The sequence below is a fragment of the Bombina bombina genome, chromosome 10 (assembly GCF_027579735.1).
Source record: "Bombina bombina isolate aBomBom1 chromosome 10, aBomBom1.pri, whole genome shotgun sequence".
NCBI lineage: Eukaryota > Metazoa > Chordata > Amphibia > Anura > Bombinatoridae > Bombina > Bombina bombina.
This window is the reverse complement of record NC_069508.1, coordinates 34,427,705-34,447,138: the sequence shown is the minus strand read 5'-3', so window position 1 is coordinate 34,447,138 and position 19,434 is coordinate 34,427,705. Positions and strand designations below refer to the sequence as shown.

Sequence of the window (19,434 nt, the reverse complement as noted above, 5' to 3'; positions counted from 1 at the left end):
TTGCTTAAAAAAACACCTCTAAGTAATCAACTGTTAAAGTGACTTCAAAATCTCTTTGTTCCATTTAAGTTAAAGTATTTAATTGAATTACAGGGCTTTGTTTTTTCTTGAATAAAACCAAATTTGTCTAAATCCTGAACAATTCATTTTGTCCCTTTAACTGCTGTTCATGAACAAGAAATATAGTTATGGAGTGCTCTGTCCCTTTAAGCCTGTAACTATACTATGTATTACTCAGAGATATATCATATATGGGGGGTATTTTCTTCCCTGGAAGCTGATCATTACTTACTTGCATCCATCAGAGTCTGGCAAAGAAACACCCGAATCTCCATCGATGTCTCGGGGCAACAACCCTAAAATAAGAGAAATCCATATGAAAAAAAATTATATTGTGATAATTACAGCAACATTAGAGTATTAAAGAGACATTATGCACTAGATCCATTTATATAGCCCATCTGGGTGTTTTTTGTAAAAATGTAAAGTTTTGCTTATTTGTAAGTAACATTGTGCTGATTTTTAAACTCCTAACCAAGCCCACAAAAGTTTTAGATGTATACAGACTTCAGACTGCTTCTGTTTGTATAATGGGTCTTTTTGTATGCAGGGGAGGTTCTGCTATCAGCCCCTTTCAGTGGGTGTCCCAGGCTAATCTCATCAATGCTAAATTGGGAGCTTCTAAGTAAGTTTTTAAAAGGGTTTTATACTGGATATTTATATCAGTATCTGTGCATATTCTTCTTTATAGTAGTGTCTATTACATGCAGTTATATGAAAATGGGTGTATACTGTCCCTTTAATCTCCAAGTGGGGGGTAGGAGGGAGTAAGGGATTTTGTATCTGAAATATATTGTTGTGCTCATTCAACCCCCAGCCATAATAATTAGCATGTCAATATCTAACATAGATAACATTAGAAAGTCTGCTTTATTTGCAGGCTCAGTCCATTAGTATGGGCATGCCCTAGAGTACAACAACCGATGGTTTTAATGAGCAAAACTAGCTATTTCAAATACAAAAATAAACACAAAAGAATATTGCCCCATACATTTAATACTCAACTCAGCAGTAGGTATAAGTCATTTGGGACACATTAAAGGGATATGAAACCCAATTTTTTTTTTTCATGATTCAGATAGAGCAGCAATTTTAATTAACTTTCTAATTTACTCGTATGATCGAATTTTCTTTGTTCTCTTGGTATCTTTATTGGAAAAGCAGGAAAGTAAGCTTAGGAGCCGGCCCATTTTTGGTTCAGAACCTGGGTAGCGCTTGCTGATTGGTGGATAAATGTACCCAGGGGCTACTAAGTTACATTCCTGCTTTTCAAATAAAGACACCAAGAGAACAAAGACAAATTGATAATAGGAGTAAAAAAGAAAGTTGATTAAAATTGATGCTCTATCGGAATCATGAAAGAAAAAAAGTTTGGCTTTAATGTCCCTTTAAGTCCAGCAGCAAAATAATACTTTTGTTTTTTTACATTTGTTAGAGTGCGTCATTTCTGCATTAGTGTCCACTATCGATTCCTTTACAAAAACGTATTAAATGTTTTATCTACAACAATCTACAGATACTTTAATGGTGGATTTTGCAGAAAAAAAATAAAGTAATGCGATGTGTTCAAGCACTATTGCTTGTATAAAACTAACCTTTTAACAGAGGATAGCAAGAGAACAAAGTAAATATAACAACAGAAGCGAATTGGAATGTCTCTTAAAGGGACAAAACCCCCAATTTTTTTCTTTCATGATTCAGATAGAATATACAATTTTAAACAACTTTCCAATTTACTTCTGCTATCTAATTTGTTTAATTCTCTTGGTATCCTTTGTTGAAAAGCACACCTAGGAGCTGCTGATTGGTGGCTGCACATATATGTCTCGTTATTGAGTCACTCATGTGCATTACGGTTTCTTCAACAAAAGATACCAAAAGAATGAAGCAAATTAGATAATAGAAGTTCATTATTTTTTTGCATGTTCTATATGGATCATGGAAAAAATGTGGGTTTTATGTCCCTTTAAAATATTCTGAGAATTTTTTTTTTTTTTTAAAGTGATGGTAAATCCTAGCGTTTCAAAAACGTTTGCATAGGATTTACCAGCACTAAAAATAAAGGCGACCTTCAATCATCATTTAAAAAAATAAACGGTGTGAAAGTTGCCTTTATTTCGCCGCGGCTTCAACGCTAACCTAAACTCAGTGAGGTCAAGTTTCCACCAATAGCCGTGCTAGAATACGGCACAGTGTCTCCGTGAATTAAAGGGAACTTTCACACCGGTTTTTTTAAAACTGAAGAATGAAGGTAACCTTTATTTTTAGTGCTGGTAAATCCTAACGTTTTGAAATGCTAGGATTTACCATCACTTTAAAGGGATACAGCCCATCTGGGAGTGTTTTTGTAGCAATGTATAGTTTTGCTTATTTTTTAAAGTGAATGTAAATTTTTGGGTATTAAGTTAAACCTACTTGCTCAAAATATTAGATATATGCAAACCGAAATAATAAAAGTTAAATATAAAGAATAATTATCTTTTAATTTTAATTTCAACTTAGCTCCGTTATAAGCCTTTAACTCCTCCCAACCATCTTCTTCCTGTATTTCATCCGATTTCTCCTGCATCATTACAATATTTGACGCCCACTCGCTGACGTCTGTTTCATGCTCGTTCACGATCAGTGCTGGCATCTGCGCATGCGTTTAAAATTTTGCCGACAAAGAGCGCATGCGTATAGCAAAAACTAACGCTCTAAACCTCGGCACCTCGTTTCCCATTGCCCATGCGTTTACACTCCGTAAATATATTATAAACAAAGTATTCAATGAATGTTTGCATTCATTGAATACTTTGCGAGCAAGGAGCAGCTTTGTTTATTGATTGAAATAAGCATCAATCCGATATCGCCCTTATTTGTAAAGATTGTCTATTATATCGGACATTACATATCAGTATTGCGCATGCGCGAATCGCGGACGAGCATTGAGTACGCTACGTTATCGTGTAGTTCACGCATGCGCTGTTAAATCGCGAACAACCAGCCTGACGCCCCTGGGGTGAATAAAATATTAAGAAAGCGAAGTGTCAATCAATACAGAAATGTGGGACCAAAATGGCAGGCGGAGGAACCGGCGACAAGAATAAGAAGTAAAAATCGTTATATTTACTTTTAGAAAGAGATTACAAAAATATGATGAATTAAAGTAAACTTTATTATTGCGATTAATCACTTTGATGATTAGCTATTCAGTTGACTTTACATGCACTTTAATAACATTGTGACAAAGTTTTTAGATGTGTACTGGTGTCTACAGATTCAGGCTGTCTAAAGGGTCTTTTCATATGCAGGGAAAGAAAGATTGTCTGCTCTTCCTGAATTCCCAGCTGCTTTCACTGGGTGTCCCAGTCAACCTCATCAACAGAGCTAAACTGGGAGCTAAGGAGCTTTTAAGTAAGTTTTTAAAAGGTTTCATACTGGATTTTTACATCAGTATCTGTGCATATTCTTCTTTATAGCAGTGTCTATTACATGCAGTTAAATGAAAATTGGTATATACAGGTGGCCCTCGTTTTACAACGGTTCAATTTACACCGTTTCAGAATAACAACCTTTTTTTCCAGTCATGTGACTGCTATTGAAAAGCATTGAGAAGCAGTGCATTTATTAAAATAGCTAGTAGGTGGAGATGTCCGCTTGTGTTGCAGCAAAGACAAGCAAGCTGAAATTAATTAGTTTAACCAGACCTGAGCTATCGAGCAGATTTCAAAGGAACAAGATCTTCCTGTCTATAAATCAGTCCAGATTGGAATGCATAGAAAGAACTGTTTGCAGAAAAATGCAAGTGAAGTCTGTGTTGTGTGATTATTTTATTAGGTTTATAATGCTGTTTAGCAAATATTTTTGTTCATTTAACTTAGTTTAATTATTTATTCTGTGTTGTGTGATTATTTTATTAGGTTTATAATGCTGTTTAACATTTAAAGTCTTAATTTTAAAGCTTTAAAAATAATGTATTAGGTGTTACTTATGCCAATTTTGAGAGGGGCCTGGAACCTAACTCCCTCACTTCCCATTGACTTACATTATAAACTGGGTTTCAATTTACAACAGTTTCGATTTACAACCATTCCTTCTGGAACCTAACCCCGGCGTAAACTGAGGGCTACCTGTACTGTCCCTTTTACAACCATTAAAATTCAGAATCCTCAGTGAAAGGGGCTGGAAAATAAGGAAGAGCAGACCCCCCCCCCCCCCGCATATTTAAAGACCCTTTAGACAAACTGCCTGAATCTATAGACATCCGTATACATATAAAACTTTGGAGCTTAATTAGGAGTCTGAAAATCAGCACAATGTTATTAAAAATAAGTAAAACTATACATTGTTACAAAAACACTCCCAGATGGGCTTTATAAATGGATCATCTACAAAACATTTATGCAAAGAAAAATCTAGTGTACAATGTCCCTTTAAGGTCAGAAGCACAATGCTATTTAAGCTCCCTCTTCCCCAGATTAATGTTTCTGTAAATGCCATTGAATTATTAACAACATATTTACTAGGCAAGCTGCTTATGTGTAATTGCACAGAGGTAAAGTTTCTGTGTTATATACTCCTCTACCTTACCCCATAGGTAACACACTTGTCACATCACAATGCTTCTATGCTTAGTAATCCTCTACCTTACCCATTAGGTAACAAACTGGGTGCTCCTCTACTCTGCCGCTGGCTTAAAGGGACAGTAAATGCAAAAAATCATTTGTGCAGAATTATGTAACATTATCTTAGCGACAGGTTTAAAAATCTAAAGATTTTAGAGATTTTACTCCTCAAAGTTGAACTTACCTGGTCTCTTCTCCAGGATCTTCTGATCATTTCTTCTTTTTCAAAAGCACTTTGCAGGCGCGCTGTCTAATCACAGTGCGCCCGATCGTGCTATTGAGCTGAATGTAGCGCGCTCCCACTACCAGACCAGAGGGAGCACTCTACATTCAGTTCAATAGTGAGATCGTCTGGCGCTGTAATTAGACAGCGCGCCCGCGAAGTGCTTTTGAGACATGATCAGAAGTTCCTGGAGAAGAGACAAGGTAAGTTCAACTTAACCTTATTTATTGCATTTACTGTCCCTTTAAAGGTAACACACTTTTTTTTTTTACATAATAAGGATAGCAAATATTTTTTTTTAACAATTTTCAAATTTACTTTTATTATCAAATTTGCTTCATTCCCTTTTTATCCTTTGCTAAAGGAACAGTATTGCACTACTGGCAGCTAGTTGAACACATCTAGTTAGCCAATCACAAGAGACAAATATATGCAGGCACCAATTAGCAGCTAGCTCCCTCTAGTGTAGAATATGTTTATTTTAATTTTTAACAAGGGATACCAAGAGAACAAAGCACATTTGAAAATATAAATTATTTTAAAACTGTATTAAAATGCTATTACTGTTTCTTGAAAGTTTAATTTAGACATTCCTATACCTTCTCTAGGATGATACAAGGCTTGATTTATCAAGTGTTGGCAGACAGGGGCGAACATATGCGCCCCAGTCCGCTGCAGCTCGCCATTGGCGGAATTCAGCATTGCACAAGAATGCAAACATTTGCACCTTAGTGATAAGGCGTTTATAATGAGGGTTTGCATTCGTCGGGACTTACCGCTGGTATTATGAGTTGAAAGTAAACCGATTGCTTGAGCGCAATCGCGAATTTACGCTAGAATGATTAATGCAACTTCAAAACTCTGGTTAACTGTTTTGCGAAACTAAAATGTGTCACAAAATACATTACAAAGTAAAGTTGCACTCATAATAACACTGTCTAATAAAAACTATTCAAAAATATATTGCACACAAAAGTTGTACTGGCTCAAATATAGGAGGTCTCAGGTGTTAGAAAAAAAAAAGTCAGGCAAAGGGCGTTATCGTAGACATATATACATGTCCTCAGATGTATATGTATGTACATAGATGTCTATATATGTGTACATATGTATTTATGTACTTATATATGTATTTATGTACTTATATATGTATTTATGTACTTATATATGTATTTATGTACTTATATATGTATTTATCTACTTATATATGTATTTACAGACATATATACACATATTAATAACATTAATATATATGTACAGTATATATATATATATATATATATATATATATATATATATATATATATATAAATGCATTGGAGCCCTTTGTCGTTAAGTAGATGAAAACATGTAAAAGCATATTTATGCTTTATTTTGTAATAAAGGTTTTTTCTTTGCTGTAAATATTTCACATTCAAATGTTCTGCACACAGCAGAATATGTTATATGTATTTCTAAATAGATATTTATATATTTAGATATACACACAGGTGGCCCTCGTTTTACAACGGTTCAATTTACACCGTTTCAGAAAAACAACCTTTTTTTTCCAGTCATGTGACTGCTATTGAAAAGCATTGAGAAGCAGTACATTTATTAAAATAGCCAGTAGGTGGAGCTGTCCGCTTGTGTTGCAGCAAAGCCAAGCAAGCTGAAATTAATCAGTTTAACCAGACCTGAGCTATCGAGCAGATTTCAAAGGAACAAGATCTTCCTGTCTATAAATCAGTCCAGATTGGAATGCATAGAAAGAACTGTTTGCAGAAAAATGCAAGTGAAGTCTGTGTTGTGTGATTATTTTATTAGGTTTATAATGCTGTTTAGCAAATGTTTTGTTCATTTAACTTAGTTTAATTATATATTCTGTGTTGTGTGATTATTTTATTAGGTTTATAATGCTGTTTAGCATTTAAAGTCTTCATTTCAAAGCTTTAAAAATAATGTATTAGGTGTTACTTACGACAATTTTGAGAGGGGCCTGGAACCTATCTCCCTCACTTCCCATTGACTTACATTATAAACTGGGTTTCAATCGGATTTGTGCAAGAGTGGGGTTTTGGGTTTTTCAACCTTTTTTGCTCCATTGACTTATATGAGGGAATATGTAAACGGGCATGCGATATGCTAAGTTTAGTTTTTTGCGCTCGTCAGGTTAGTGCGCAAGCAAAAACAGTTTACTTTCAACTTATAATAAGAGTGCAACCCGACGTGCACAAAAAGTTTACTCCTAGCGCAATTAACACTTGAGAGGGAGCTTTAATTAGTGCTTCCCCTTGTAATTGGACCCTTAATGTTTATTTATAATAAAATATAAATGTTCGCTGTTATAAAACGTAATCTATTTGGGCACCAGTCTTACAAATGAAGGAAAACATTGCCATGTGTGTATTATGGTGACCTTACGGCTCATTCTGTGAGCACCATTCATATTGTGTTTATCTACTGATGGTTGAGAAGCTTTCCTGTGCAGTGTTTGCCAGAGCAGGATCTGTCTGAGAGAGTCTCGCTGTGTCACTACTGCTTGTGTTATATCTGATAAGCTAATATATTGTGTGTAAAAGTACAGCCAGATCTTTATCTATAACAGGGGCTTGCCCTACCATGTCCTGTGTGTGGTGTGCAGCTGACAGCCTGACTTAGAGGGGACGTGCATTTAGCCACAGGTCTTATGTGGGCATACACCTTGGCATAAGGAGGTACAAGGACCTGTGTTTGTCTGGTCACATGACTGATATGGGCACACACCTGGTAAAAGGAGCAGATGAGCTTGTGTATCTGGTCACAGGTCTGAGGTGAGAATACATCTAACATATAAACAGGGCAGAGATCTTTCATTGTTCCATCTAAAAAAGAATATATCATAATGTACTAAATTCCGTAGTTTTTTCTTCTTTTTTTTATTTATTTTTTTAAAGAAAAAGGATGTTCTAGTGTTAAATAAACCATATTTTTTTTCATAGGAGTTGTCCCTATCAGCCAGTGAACAATGGATACCTAGGTATCAGTTGTACAGAAACATGCACTTCCTGTTAAACCTTAAATCTAAACTGGTTTTGTTTAAACATGTTTTTTACAAAATATTCCTAACATGTTTTTCTGCTGTTCTTTCATACACCTGAGTACTAAGTCCATTTAATGGAGGGGTTTATTAAGAGGGGTTGGCAAAATGTATATTCACTTAAAGGGACAGTAAAGTCCAAAATTACCTTTCATGATTCAAATAGGGCATGTCATTTTAAACAACTTTCCTATTTACTTGTATCACCATTTTTGCTTTGTTCTCTAGGTATTCTTAGTTGAAAGCTAAACCTAGGTAGGCTCATATGCTAATTTCTTAGACCTTAAAGCCCGCCTCTAATCTGAATGCATTTTAACAGTTTTTCACCACTAGAGGGTGTTAGTTCATGTGTGTCATATAAATAACATTGAGCTTACGCATGTGAAGTTACCTAGGAGTCAGCAGTGATTGGCTAAAATGTATATACACACACAGTATAGATTCCCCAGTTTTGCATAACCAATACTTATATTAATATACTTTTTTACCTCTGTGATTAACTTGTATCTAAGCCTCTGCAGACTGCCCCCTTATTTCATTTCTTTTTACAGACTTGCATTTTAGCCAATCAGTGCTCCTAGGTAACGCCACGGGAGTGAGCACAATGCAAGTCTGTCAAAAGAACTGAAAAAAGGGGACAGTTTGCAGAGGCTTAGATACAAGGTAATCACAGAGGTAAAAAGTGTATTATTATAACTGTGTTGGTTATGCAAAACTGGGGAATGGGTAATAAAGGGATTATCTATCTTTTTAAACAACAATTCTGGTGTTGACTGTCCCTTTAAAGCTCTAAAAATCCTTGCACTGACCCTGAAAGATAATTAACACTGGATGGTCACGCTGTGCCCCCTGGGACATAGAAGATACAAGGGTGGCCTACATTAAATATAATATCAATCAGAGTTTGTTTCTTTATTTGAGAGATTTCCTGAAGTTTAGTGAATATGGATGATACTAAAATAACCAACAGCAGGTGTTGACAAATCGGTTTACAATTTAGGAGCCAGTAAGAATATTTAGTAGCCAGGCATACTTTATGGAGCCAGACAGTGGTATCTGTATATAGATCTATGGTGAATAACACAAAAAGTTACGAGCCAGAAGTAAAATTCTAGGAGCCAGTGGCTCCCAGACTCCTGGGTTTGTCGAACTCTGACCAACACCCAATATCTGTACTTACAACTTCCATCTTTCGATGTGTCTAAGGGATCACAGTGTAGAACTTCACCAAGCAGAGAGTCTCCCCTTTCACATGATGCTTTGTTGAATTTCCAGCTTAGCTCCTGTCTATTCTTTTCCACTCTCTCTGCGAGGCTCAGAGATGTCTCAAGACTTAAGTCACTCACAGACTGCGGAGCACTAGGCACTCTCTCTTGCCTTTGGTCTGAAGGTTGCATCCAATTAGCAATTCTGTCTGTGTTCTCTTTGTACATGGGCTGAACTGTGTAGCCATAAAGGTCCATGGACTCACATCTACTGATGGGTGGTATAGCCGTCTCTTGTATAGTGCAAGTTTCCTGAAACCCATCTGATCCCAAGTTCTCCTGAACCGTACCCAGGTGTCCCTCCTGCTTACTGACCTGCAATGCCTCTTCTGTCAGGTAAGTGCGGACCTGTGGTGTTACCAGAGCATCTTCATTAACTCCCCCTTCTTCTCTGTTTACTTCAGAGCCTCTTGCAGCTTTGTGTTTCTCCTTCAAAGCTTTAACTTTACCTTGTAATACTGAGGTCTTCTTGCATAGTTCTTCTCCAGACAGCCCTGCACCCTCATTGTCATTGCACTGCCTTGTGTTTGTCCTTCGTACTGTCTTGTTTCTGCCCTTTGTTTGTTTTTTCTCATTGTCTTTGTGAGAAGGAGATTCTCCCATATCATCCTCAGCTGACATCTTTGCCATAACCCAATGGGTCCTACAAAAAAATAAATAAAATAGAGTAAAAATGTGTGAACAAGAGATAGCCAGCCCTGAAGGGGAGAAAATTGGCAGCAAAACCCTAAAGGGATATGAAAAGAAAAAAAATCTTCGCTCTCATCTAGTATTTGTTTTGTTAAGTTATGTATCGGTATTTCTTTTTTTCCCTATGAAGCATTGTCATGTACCCGACTCATGCAACCAGCGCTACGGAACTTGTTGGTGCTTTACAAATAAGTATATATTATAATCAGGTGGATTTTATTTAAATCGATTTCATTCACTAGTCAGTAAGACTCAATTTAATGGGACAGTCTAGTCAAAATGAAACTTTATGATTCAGATAGGGCATGTAATTTTAAACAACTTTCTAATTTACTTTTATCAGCAAATTTGCTTTGTTCTCTTGGTATTCTTTGTTGAAAGCTAAACCTATGTAGGCTCATATGCTAATTTCTAGGCCGTTGAAGGCCGCCTCTTATCTCAGGGCATTTTGACAGTTTCTCACAGCTAGACAGTGCTAGTTCATGTGTGGCATATAGATAACATTTTTCTCACTGCTGTGGAGTTATTTATAACTCAGCACTTATTGGCTAACATGCAAGTCAATAGATAATACATAAATAGCCATGTAATAAGGGGGCATTCTGCAGAGGCTTAGATACAAAGTAATCACACAGGTAAAAAGTATATTAATATAACTGTGTTGGTTATGCAACATTGGGGAATGGGTAATAAAGGGATTATCTTTATTTTCAAACAATAAAAATGCTAAAGCAGACTGTCCCTTTAAATCATGGTTTTCTACATATAGGTTCATTCTTGCTGGGTGTTATAATCTTAATATTTACAACCAGATGAAGGTTTCATTTTAAAATTAATATTTTTTTCAGATTAGTTTTATTGTTATATATCAGAAAATCTTGAATTCAGTTATACAGAGGGTATTGAAAAGAATACCCCCCCCCCCTTTGAAATAATCCCATTTTGTTGCTTTGCAGCCTGAAATAAAGACAGATACAGTTTTTGTTTATCCAGTTGTAATTACTCAGTGCAACTTATAACATCCAAGTGAAAGATATAACACCAACACGTCAGACAAAAATAAAGACAATTCAAAAACAGAATCACTGAGTTGCAAAAAGGATCACCCCCTTGTGTCAGTATTTTGTTGAACCACCTTTTGCTTTAATTACAGCCTTTAGGGCTCGATTTATCAAGCCCCTACGGCTGCAAGTTCTCACAAGAACTTGCTCGCCGTTATTTATCAAGCAGCGGTCACAAGACCGCTGCTTCCCTAAGCTCTTCGCCACCTCTAAGTTGGCGAAATTCAATCTCCGCGGTCGAGTCCGACCGAGGAGATTGACAGCTCCTGCCCGCGCGTGATTGGCTGTGCGCGGGCAGGGGGCTGGGATTGCCCGTGAGCGCAAAATTGCGTTCGTGTGCAATGTTAATTACTTGCGGGTAATTTCGCCCCGCCACAGGCGAGCTGTGGCGTACAGGGGCACGTATACGTGCCCCTGTACGCCTCAGCTTTGATAAATCTAGCCCTTAGTCTGCTGGGATCTGTCTCTACTAACTTTGCACATCTAGACTGCAATATTTGCCCACTCTTCTTTACAGAACGGCTCCAGTTCTGTTACATTTGATGGTGACCGTTTGTGGACTGCAGTCTTCAAGTCATGCCACAGATATTCAATGGGGTTTAAAGGGACATTCCGGTTAAAATATAAATGCATTTAGATGAATTACATATTTAAAAGGAAACCTATTTGCAATATATATGTATTGGCAAAAATTATTCTGGTAAAAGTTAGCACTATTTTAGTGTTAACATTTTTCTGTGCACATGCATGTGAAGCATAGCTAGATATTCTCAGTGCACCAGCATTTTATGTACTGCAGCTGCTGAGAGCGCCAGTGGGACTTGTATCATGTTAGAAATTAACAAACGGAGTCATTAACAGATGGAACAAGCACTTTAGGCTCTGTGAGCAAGTGATGTGTTAAAATGCTGAATACACAATTGAAACAGCTATAGCTTTTATTAGAAGCATTCTTGCTAATACATGTACAGTATATTACAAAAAACGCTTCTATTCAAAACCGAAATGCATCCGTGCGGATTCCAATTTTGGCCGGAATGTCCCTTTAAGTCTGGGCTCTGACTAGACCATGAAAGGACATTTACCCTTTTCTCCTTCAGCCACTGTGTGGTCATTTTTGCTGTGTGCTTTGGGTCATTGTCATGTTGGAAGATAAACCCACTTCCCATTGACAACTTCCTGGCAGAGGGCAGCAGATTTTCCACAAGAATTTGACGGTATTTTGCCCCATCCATTATTCCTTCTATCCTGACAAGTGCTCCAGTGCCTGTTGCGGAGAAACAACCCCATAACAGGATATGACCACCACCATGCTTTACTGTAGGTATGGTGTTATTTGGATGGTGAGCTGTATTAGGACTTCCTACAGACACATTGTTTGGTGTTGAGGCCAAATAATTAAATTTTAGTCTCATCTGACCATAACACCTTTTTCCATGTGGCCTCAGAATCGCCTAGGTGTTATGGCAAAGCTCAGTCATGACTGCATGTGGCCTTTCTTGAGGAGTGGCTTTTTTCTTGCAACCCTCTCATACAAGCCACATTTGCATAGAATGTGTGATATTGTTGTCACATGCACACAGTGACCACACTTTGTCATAAATTCCTGTAACTGCATCAGAGTTTCTGTTGGCGTCTTGGTAGCCTTTCTGACCAGTTTCCTCCTGGCTCTTTCATCCAGTTTGGAGTGACATCCTGATATAGAGAGGGTCTGTGTTGTACCAAATACCTTCCACTTCTTAATAGAAGACTTCGCTGTGCTTCTAGGCATTGATAAGGTCTTTGATGTTTTCTTGTATCCATCTCCTGACTGCGACATTGCCTATACACAACATTATCCCGGATATCTTTTGACAGTTCCTTGCCACCCATAGTTGATTGTTTGCTTCAGTTGCACTACTAGGGACTGAGATGCTCCAGGAAAGCTCATGCAGAGCTAATCAATATGCCCACAGCTGATCACCATTGAAGGTCAAATGGCATTGTGTGTGCCGTTGAGAAGGTGATTAGCTACACCTGATTGAGTTTACAAGAATTTTAGAAGGGGGTGATCCTTTTTGCAACTCAGTGATTCTGTTTTTGAATTGCCTTTATTTTTGCCTGACATGTTGGTGTTATATCTTTCACTTGGATGTTATAAGTTGCACTGAGTATTTACAACCGGATAAACAAAAACAGTGTCTGTCTTTATTCCAGGCTACAAAGCAACAAAATGTGATTATTTTCAGGGGGGGGGAGGGGGGAGGAGATTATTTTCAATACCCACTGTACACCATTAGAAATACATAAATAATTATGAAATTATTGTGAGATGAGCTATCTCTGGATTAATAATATTTAGACAACTTTTCTAGTGGAAGGAGATAAATATATCATAAAATGTAAAAATAACAATTTAAATATTTTTTTATTTAACTAAAACAATATCATTATAGGTTTCACATTCATTTTTACTGTTTGCCCCTAAATCCTCACACTTAGCTCCTTGTGCAGATCTACTCCATTTCTAACAATCTTCTATTCATTAAAGTTCTTGAGTTAAGGGGTTGATTCTGTATGCATAGATTTGTAGAGGAATATAGGATTAAGTAAAGTCAAAATTATCCTTTCATGATTCAGATAGAGCGTGCAATTTTAAACAACTTTCAAAATTACTTTTATTATCAATTTTGCTTAGTTCTCTTTGTATATTTTGTTAATGAATAATCCTAGGTGAACTCAGGAGCATGCACGTGTCCATAGCCATTTGGCAGCAGTTTATAGCAATGTTATACATAGTTGCAATCTTTGCTGCCATAGAGTATCTGTAGCAGCAGTGTAACTATATAACATTAATATAAGCATTGTTGCAAACACTGCTGCCAAATGGCTTAGGACACATGCACCCTCCTGAGCTCACCTAGGATTACTCTTTAACCCCTTAATGACCGAGGACGTGCAGGGTACGTCCTCAGAAAAAAGGCAGTTAATGCCTGAGAACGTACCCTGCACGTCCTCGGTGTGGAAAGCAGCTGGAAGCGATCCTGCTCGCTTCCAGCTGCTTTCCGGTTATTGCAGTGATGCCTCGATATGGAGGCATCCTGCAATAACCTTAGATGGCCATCCGATGCAGAGAGAGCCACTCTGTGGCCCTCTCTGCACCGGACATCGATGGCCGGTATCGTTGGTGGGTGGGAGCCGGTGTGGGAGGTGGGTGGCGGCCATCGATGGCCCTGGTCATGTGGAGGGGGGCGGGATCGTGGGCGTGCAAGTCCGGGCGCGCGGGGGCGCGCGCACGTGCACGAGGGGGCGCGCGCGGGCGCGCGCCGGGGCAGGGACCGGATGGGGACCGCTGCACTACAGAAAAAAAATGTGTCCCAAAATAAAAGTGGGACCAGTAATTTAAAAAAAAAAACCTTATTCGTTATTTAGGTGGTGGGGGTTGGTCCGTGGGGGGGGGGGGGGGAAATAACAAAAATAAAAAAGAAATAAATATTTGATTGTGCAAAATGGGTACTGGCAGACAGCTGCCAGTACCCAAGATGGCCCCCAATAAGGCAGAGGGGGAGGCTTAGAGAGCTGTTTTGGGGGGGATCAGGGAGGTTGGGGGCTAAGGGGGGATCCTAAACACAGCATATGTAAATATGCTTTTTTTTTCTTTCTTTTTTTAAAAAAAAAAAAATCTTTTATTTTAGTACTGGCAGACTTTCTGCCAGTACTTAAGATGGCGGGGACAATAGTGGGGTGGGGGAGGGAAGGGAGCTGTTTGGGAGGGATCAGGGGGTGGGATGTGTCAGGTGGGAGGCTGAACTCTACACTAAAGCTAAAATTAACCCTGCAAGCTCCCTACACACTACCTAATTAACCCCTTCACTGCTAGCCATAATACACGTGTGATGCGCAGCAGCATTTAGCGACTTTCTAATTACCAAAAAGCAACGCCAAAGTCATATATGTCTGCTATTTCTGAACAAAGGGCATCCCAGAGAAGCATTTACAACCATTTGTGCCATAATTGCACAAGCTGTTTGTAAATAATTTCAGTGAGAAACCTAAAATTGTGAAAAAATTAACGTTTTTTTTAATTTGATCGCATTTGGCGGTGAAATGGTGGCATGAAATATACCAAAATGGGCCTATATCAATACTTGGGGTTGTCTACTACACTACACTAAAGCTAAAATTAACCCTAGAAGCTCCCTACATGCTCCCTAATTAACCCCTTCACTGCTGGGCATAATACGCGTATTTTGCGCAGGGGCATTTAGCAGCCTTCTAATTACCAAAAAGCAAAGCCAAAGCCATATATGTCTGCTATTTCTGAACAAAGGGGATCCCAGAGAAGCATTTACAACCATTTATGCTATAATTGCATAAGTTGTTTGTAAATAATTTCAGTGAGAAACCTAAAGTTTGTGAAAATATTTGTGAAAAAGTGAAAAAAATTTTTTATTTGATCGCATTTGGCGGTGAAATGGTGGCATGAAATATACCAAAATGGGCCTAGATCAATACTTTGGGATGTCTTCTAAAAAAATATATATACATGTCAATGGATATTCAGGGATTCCTGAAAGATATTAGTGTCCCAATGTAACTAGCGCTAATTTTGAAAAAAAGTGGTTTGGAAATAGCAAAGTGCTACTTGTATTTATGGACCTATAACTTACAAAAAAGCAAAGAACATGTAAACATTGGGTATTTCTAAACTCAGGACAAAATTTAGAAACTATTTAGCATGGGTGTTTTTTGGTGGTTGTAGATGTGTAACAGATTTTGGGGGTCAAAGTTAGAAAAAGTGTGTTTTTTTCCATTTTTTCCTCATATTTTATAATGTTTTTTATAGTAAATTATAAGATATGATGAAAATTATGGTATCTTTTGAAAGTCAATTTAATGGCGAGAAAAACGGTATATAATATGTGTGGGTACAGTAAATGAGTAAGAGGAAAATTACAGCTAAACACAAACACAGCAAAAATGTAAAAATAGCCTTGGTCCCAAACGGACAGAAAATGGAAAAGTGCTGCGGTCATTAAGGGGTTAACAAATGACACCAAGAGAACTAAGCAAAATTGATAATAGAAGTAAATTGGAAAGTTGTTAAAATTCTGTGCCCTAAACAATCCATTTAAGTTTACTTTTGACTTTACTGTCCCTTTAAAGTATTTTTCTCAACTCTGTATGATTATTTTATAAAACATTTTGAAAACTGCAAAACAAGGCTTCTAGATAGAACAAATGCCCTAAATAATCTTACAGAAAACCTCTAAGAGAACATGACATTGTGAATTAATTCATGGCCATCATTTACCAAAAAAATAAATATCGCAGCCATGAACATACAGCCTCATGCTACATAATTAAAAATAAATCCTTATTTCAGGTTGAATAATCTTTGGAATATAATGTATCTTAAAGGGACAGTCTACAAAATAATTGTTATTGTTTTAAAAGATAAATAATCCCTTTATTACCCATTCCCCAGTTTTGCATAACCAACACAGTTATATTAATATACTTTTTACCTCTGTGATTACCTTGTATCTAGGAACCTTCTTCCAGCCCCCTGATCACATGACTGTGACTGTTTATTATCTATTGACTTGCATTTGGTACTGTGTTATGCTAACTCTTAAATAACTCCTAGGGCGTGAGCACAATGTTATCTTTATGGCCCACATGAACTAGAAGTCTCCTATTGTGAACAGCTAATAAAAACGCATGTGATAAGTGGCTGTCTATAGTGGCTTAGAAACAGGCAGAAATTTAGAGGTTTAAATGTTATAAAGTGTATTAATATAACAATGTTGGTTGTGCAAAGCTGGGGAATGGGTAGTAAAGGTGTTATCTATCTTTTAAAACAGTTTTAGTGTAGACTGTCCCTTTAAATAGATAGCTATCCATAGATTTTTCCTAAAAAAAAGCATTTTATTTAAATAAAAAATCTGCTACGTTTCATTTTGTACTAAAAACAACAATAAAACATGAACTTGTATCCACCCTGCTTATAATATACACTGTGACAGTCACAGCACAATGAGACTTGCATGAGAAGCGTATAAGGTTGAACACGTGGCCGTACAGACAGCTGTGCTAACGCTGTCTCAGAGTATTAGTTTAACCACTTCCAAGACCAGACTTATGGCTGCATTGCTGCCTATGAATAGTGTGTTCTGAGCTCAGCATCAAAGCATTTCTCCTCCACAAGTCTGCAAGTCTTTGGCATGCTGGACAAACTGAGTTCAGCCACATTTGTCATTGAGCGATGCCAGGGTGAGGGTTAACCCCATGACTGCGAGAGAGGGCTGCAGCACATTACTACATAATGTGTAATGCCCTCTCTTTGGCAGCTAGTGGGTTAAAATTCCCGCTAATATATCTGGAATTGTTGCTGTGAAATGTGTCTGCGGTTTTCTCGTCCGTTGGGCCTACTGCGCTAGTTAAAAGGTGTGAGCTTAAACAGACATTAAACTTGCATAATAAAGAGCACTATGTAAAATATGCTCTTGCCTAAAAAGAGTTTACATTAAGTCTGGTACATAATGAAATCCACAGACACTGAATATTTTGTACACAACTGGTCTGTGGGATAGAAGCTCTGTGGCTGATAAAAAGGTGCTTCTAAAAGCTTGATTTATCTATCAATTAATTATAATTGTATCTATTTATTAGCGCTGTCTGTTTTTTCTTTCCTTGATTTATCAAGCCTTCGACTTGTGAGAACCTGCAGTCAGTATTTATCAAGATTGGCTGTGTGCGGGCGGCATTGCATGCAAGCGCAAAATAGCATTCGAGTGCAATGTTTCGCCAGCGGAATTTTGTCCGCCAGAGGGGAGCTGCGGCGGACAGGGGCGCATATGTACTCCCCTGTCCGCCGTAGTTTGATAAATCGAGCCCTAAAAGCTCCTTTGGTTAAAATGACACCACACAAGCAAAAAAAAAGTTTTGTTTTTCTGTAGCACAGTTACATCCATTTTTCAAAAATACAATCCCCCACCCTAAAAGAACAATACTTTAACACTCACTGTATTGAATTTCATCTTTAAGATGCAAAAATAAAAGTGAGTTTAGTGTCCCTTTAATTGATTTCCAGAACAGTTTTACACATTTCCCAAACATTCCTTAGTGCAGGTGATGACAAACGTAGGACGCACAATGGTGTTTGTATACAAACATAACAAATGTGACTCCCTGGCTTCTGGGATTTGTGAAGCCACAGTCGTCATTTTATCCAAAAAATAAAGCAACAGTAATGTCAAAAATTAAACAAATGGATTGGACAAAGCATTGCATTTTTAAAAATGTTCCAATTTCCTTCTATTATCAATTTTGCTTAGTTCTCTTGGTGTCCTAGGTGAGCTCAGGAGTATGCACGTGTCTTTCACCATGAGCTCAGGAGCGTGCACGTCTTTCACCATCTGGCAGCAGTGTCTGCAACAATGTTTATAGCAACATTATACATAGTTGAAAACGCTGCTGCCATAAACTGCTAAAGACATGTGCCTGCACCTACCTAGAATAAGTATTCAACAAAGGATAACACGAGAACAAAGCAAATTTTATATTTAAAGTAAATTGGAAAATTGCATGGTCTATTGACTTTCCTGTTTCTTTGTTAATTTTCACATTTTTTTTTTTTTTTAAATAAATATTTATGTTCCTGATTACTCTACAGCATCCCTTCTTGTCTAATGTAAATTGCTTTCCTTTCTTGGGTATCTTTGATTAATGCTTATTTATGTATAATTAGTTATCATCATCATTTCTTGGAGAGTACAGCCAATTTATGTAGCGCGGTGTCATGGTGACATATAATAAAACATGAGTCATAAATGCAGACACGTTTAAAGGGACGTTGATGGTTCAGATACAGCATACAATTTTAAGATACTTTTCAATTAACTTGAACTGCTCTCTTGTTATCCTTTGCTGAAGAGTATACCTAGGTAGGCTCAGGAGCAGAAGTGCACTAGAGTGAGCTAGCTGCTGATTGGTAGTTATACACATATCTCTTGTCACTGGCTCACCAGATATACTGAGCTAGCTTCCAGTAGAGCAATGCTTCTCCGAAACTAAATTTGCCTATGTGTTTAACCATTTGTATGTGATATATGCAAGCAACAAGTTCAGTAATATAACACTTGCACATTAGAAAATGTTTTACACATTCATGTCCCTTTATGAATGATCAGTGTAGGACTTGAATCCATATGGATATAGGTGTCACTAAATTTTTGCACTTTTAAGCAAAATTAAAAAAGTGTAACATTCTGAATGTGTCTGTTGCTTTAAGAGGGAAAAAGCACTTTCAGTATCTTCCTTAGAAGGAAATCAATTTCTGAAGCTTTTTATTAAGATGAGAAAAGAATCAGAAGATTATTAACCCATTCAGCGTTCACAGCACAGCTGGTTTCTTGGGTAACTGGTTTTGTGATTGACAAACGTCACCAGATGTTTCTCAGGGCGACTGGTACTTTACATAGAGAAT

At 37.5% G+C, this 19,434-nt stretch overlaps 1 protein-coding gene across 1 annotated transcript in view; it reads right to left on the bottom strand.

Annotated features, from left to right (window-relative positions):
• Positions 1-19,434, bottom strand: part of KIAA1614 (KIAA1614 ortholog) — a 65,005-nt gene that overhangs the window by 44,173 nt on the left and 1,398 nt on the right. Inside the window, exons 2-3 of the mRNA XM_053693945.1 lie at positions 9,129-9,856; positions 293-356 (exon numbers count right to left, since the gene is read on the bottom strand). Coding sequence (XP_053549920.1) covers positions 293-356; positions 9,129-9,843 — 779 coding nt within the window. The 5' untranslated portion in view covers positions 9,844-9,856. The remainder of the gene's footprint in view (positions 1-292; positions 357-9,128; positions 9,857-19,434) is intronic.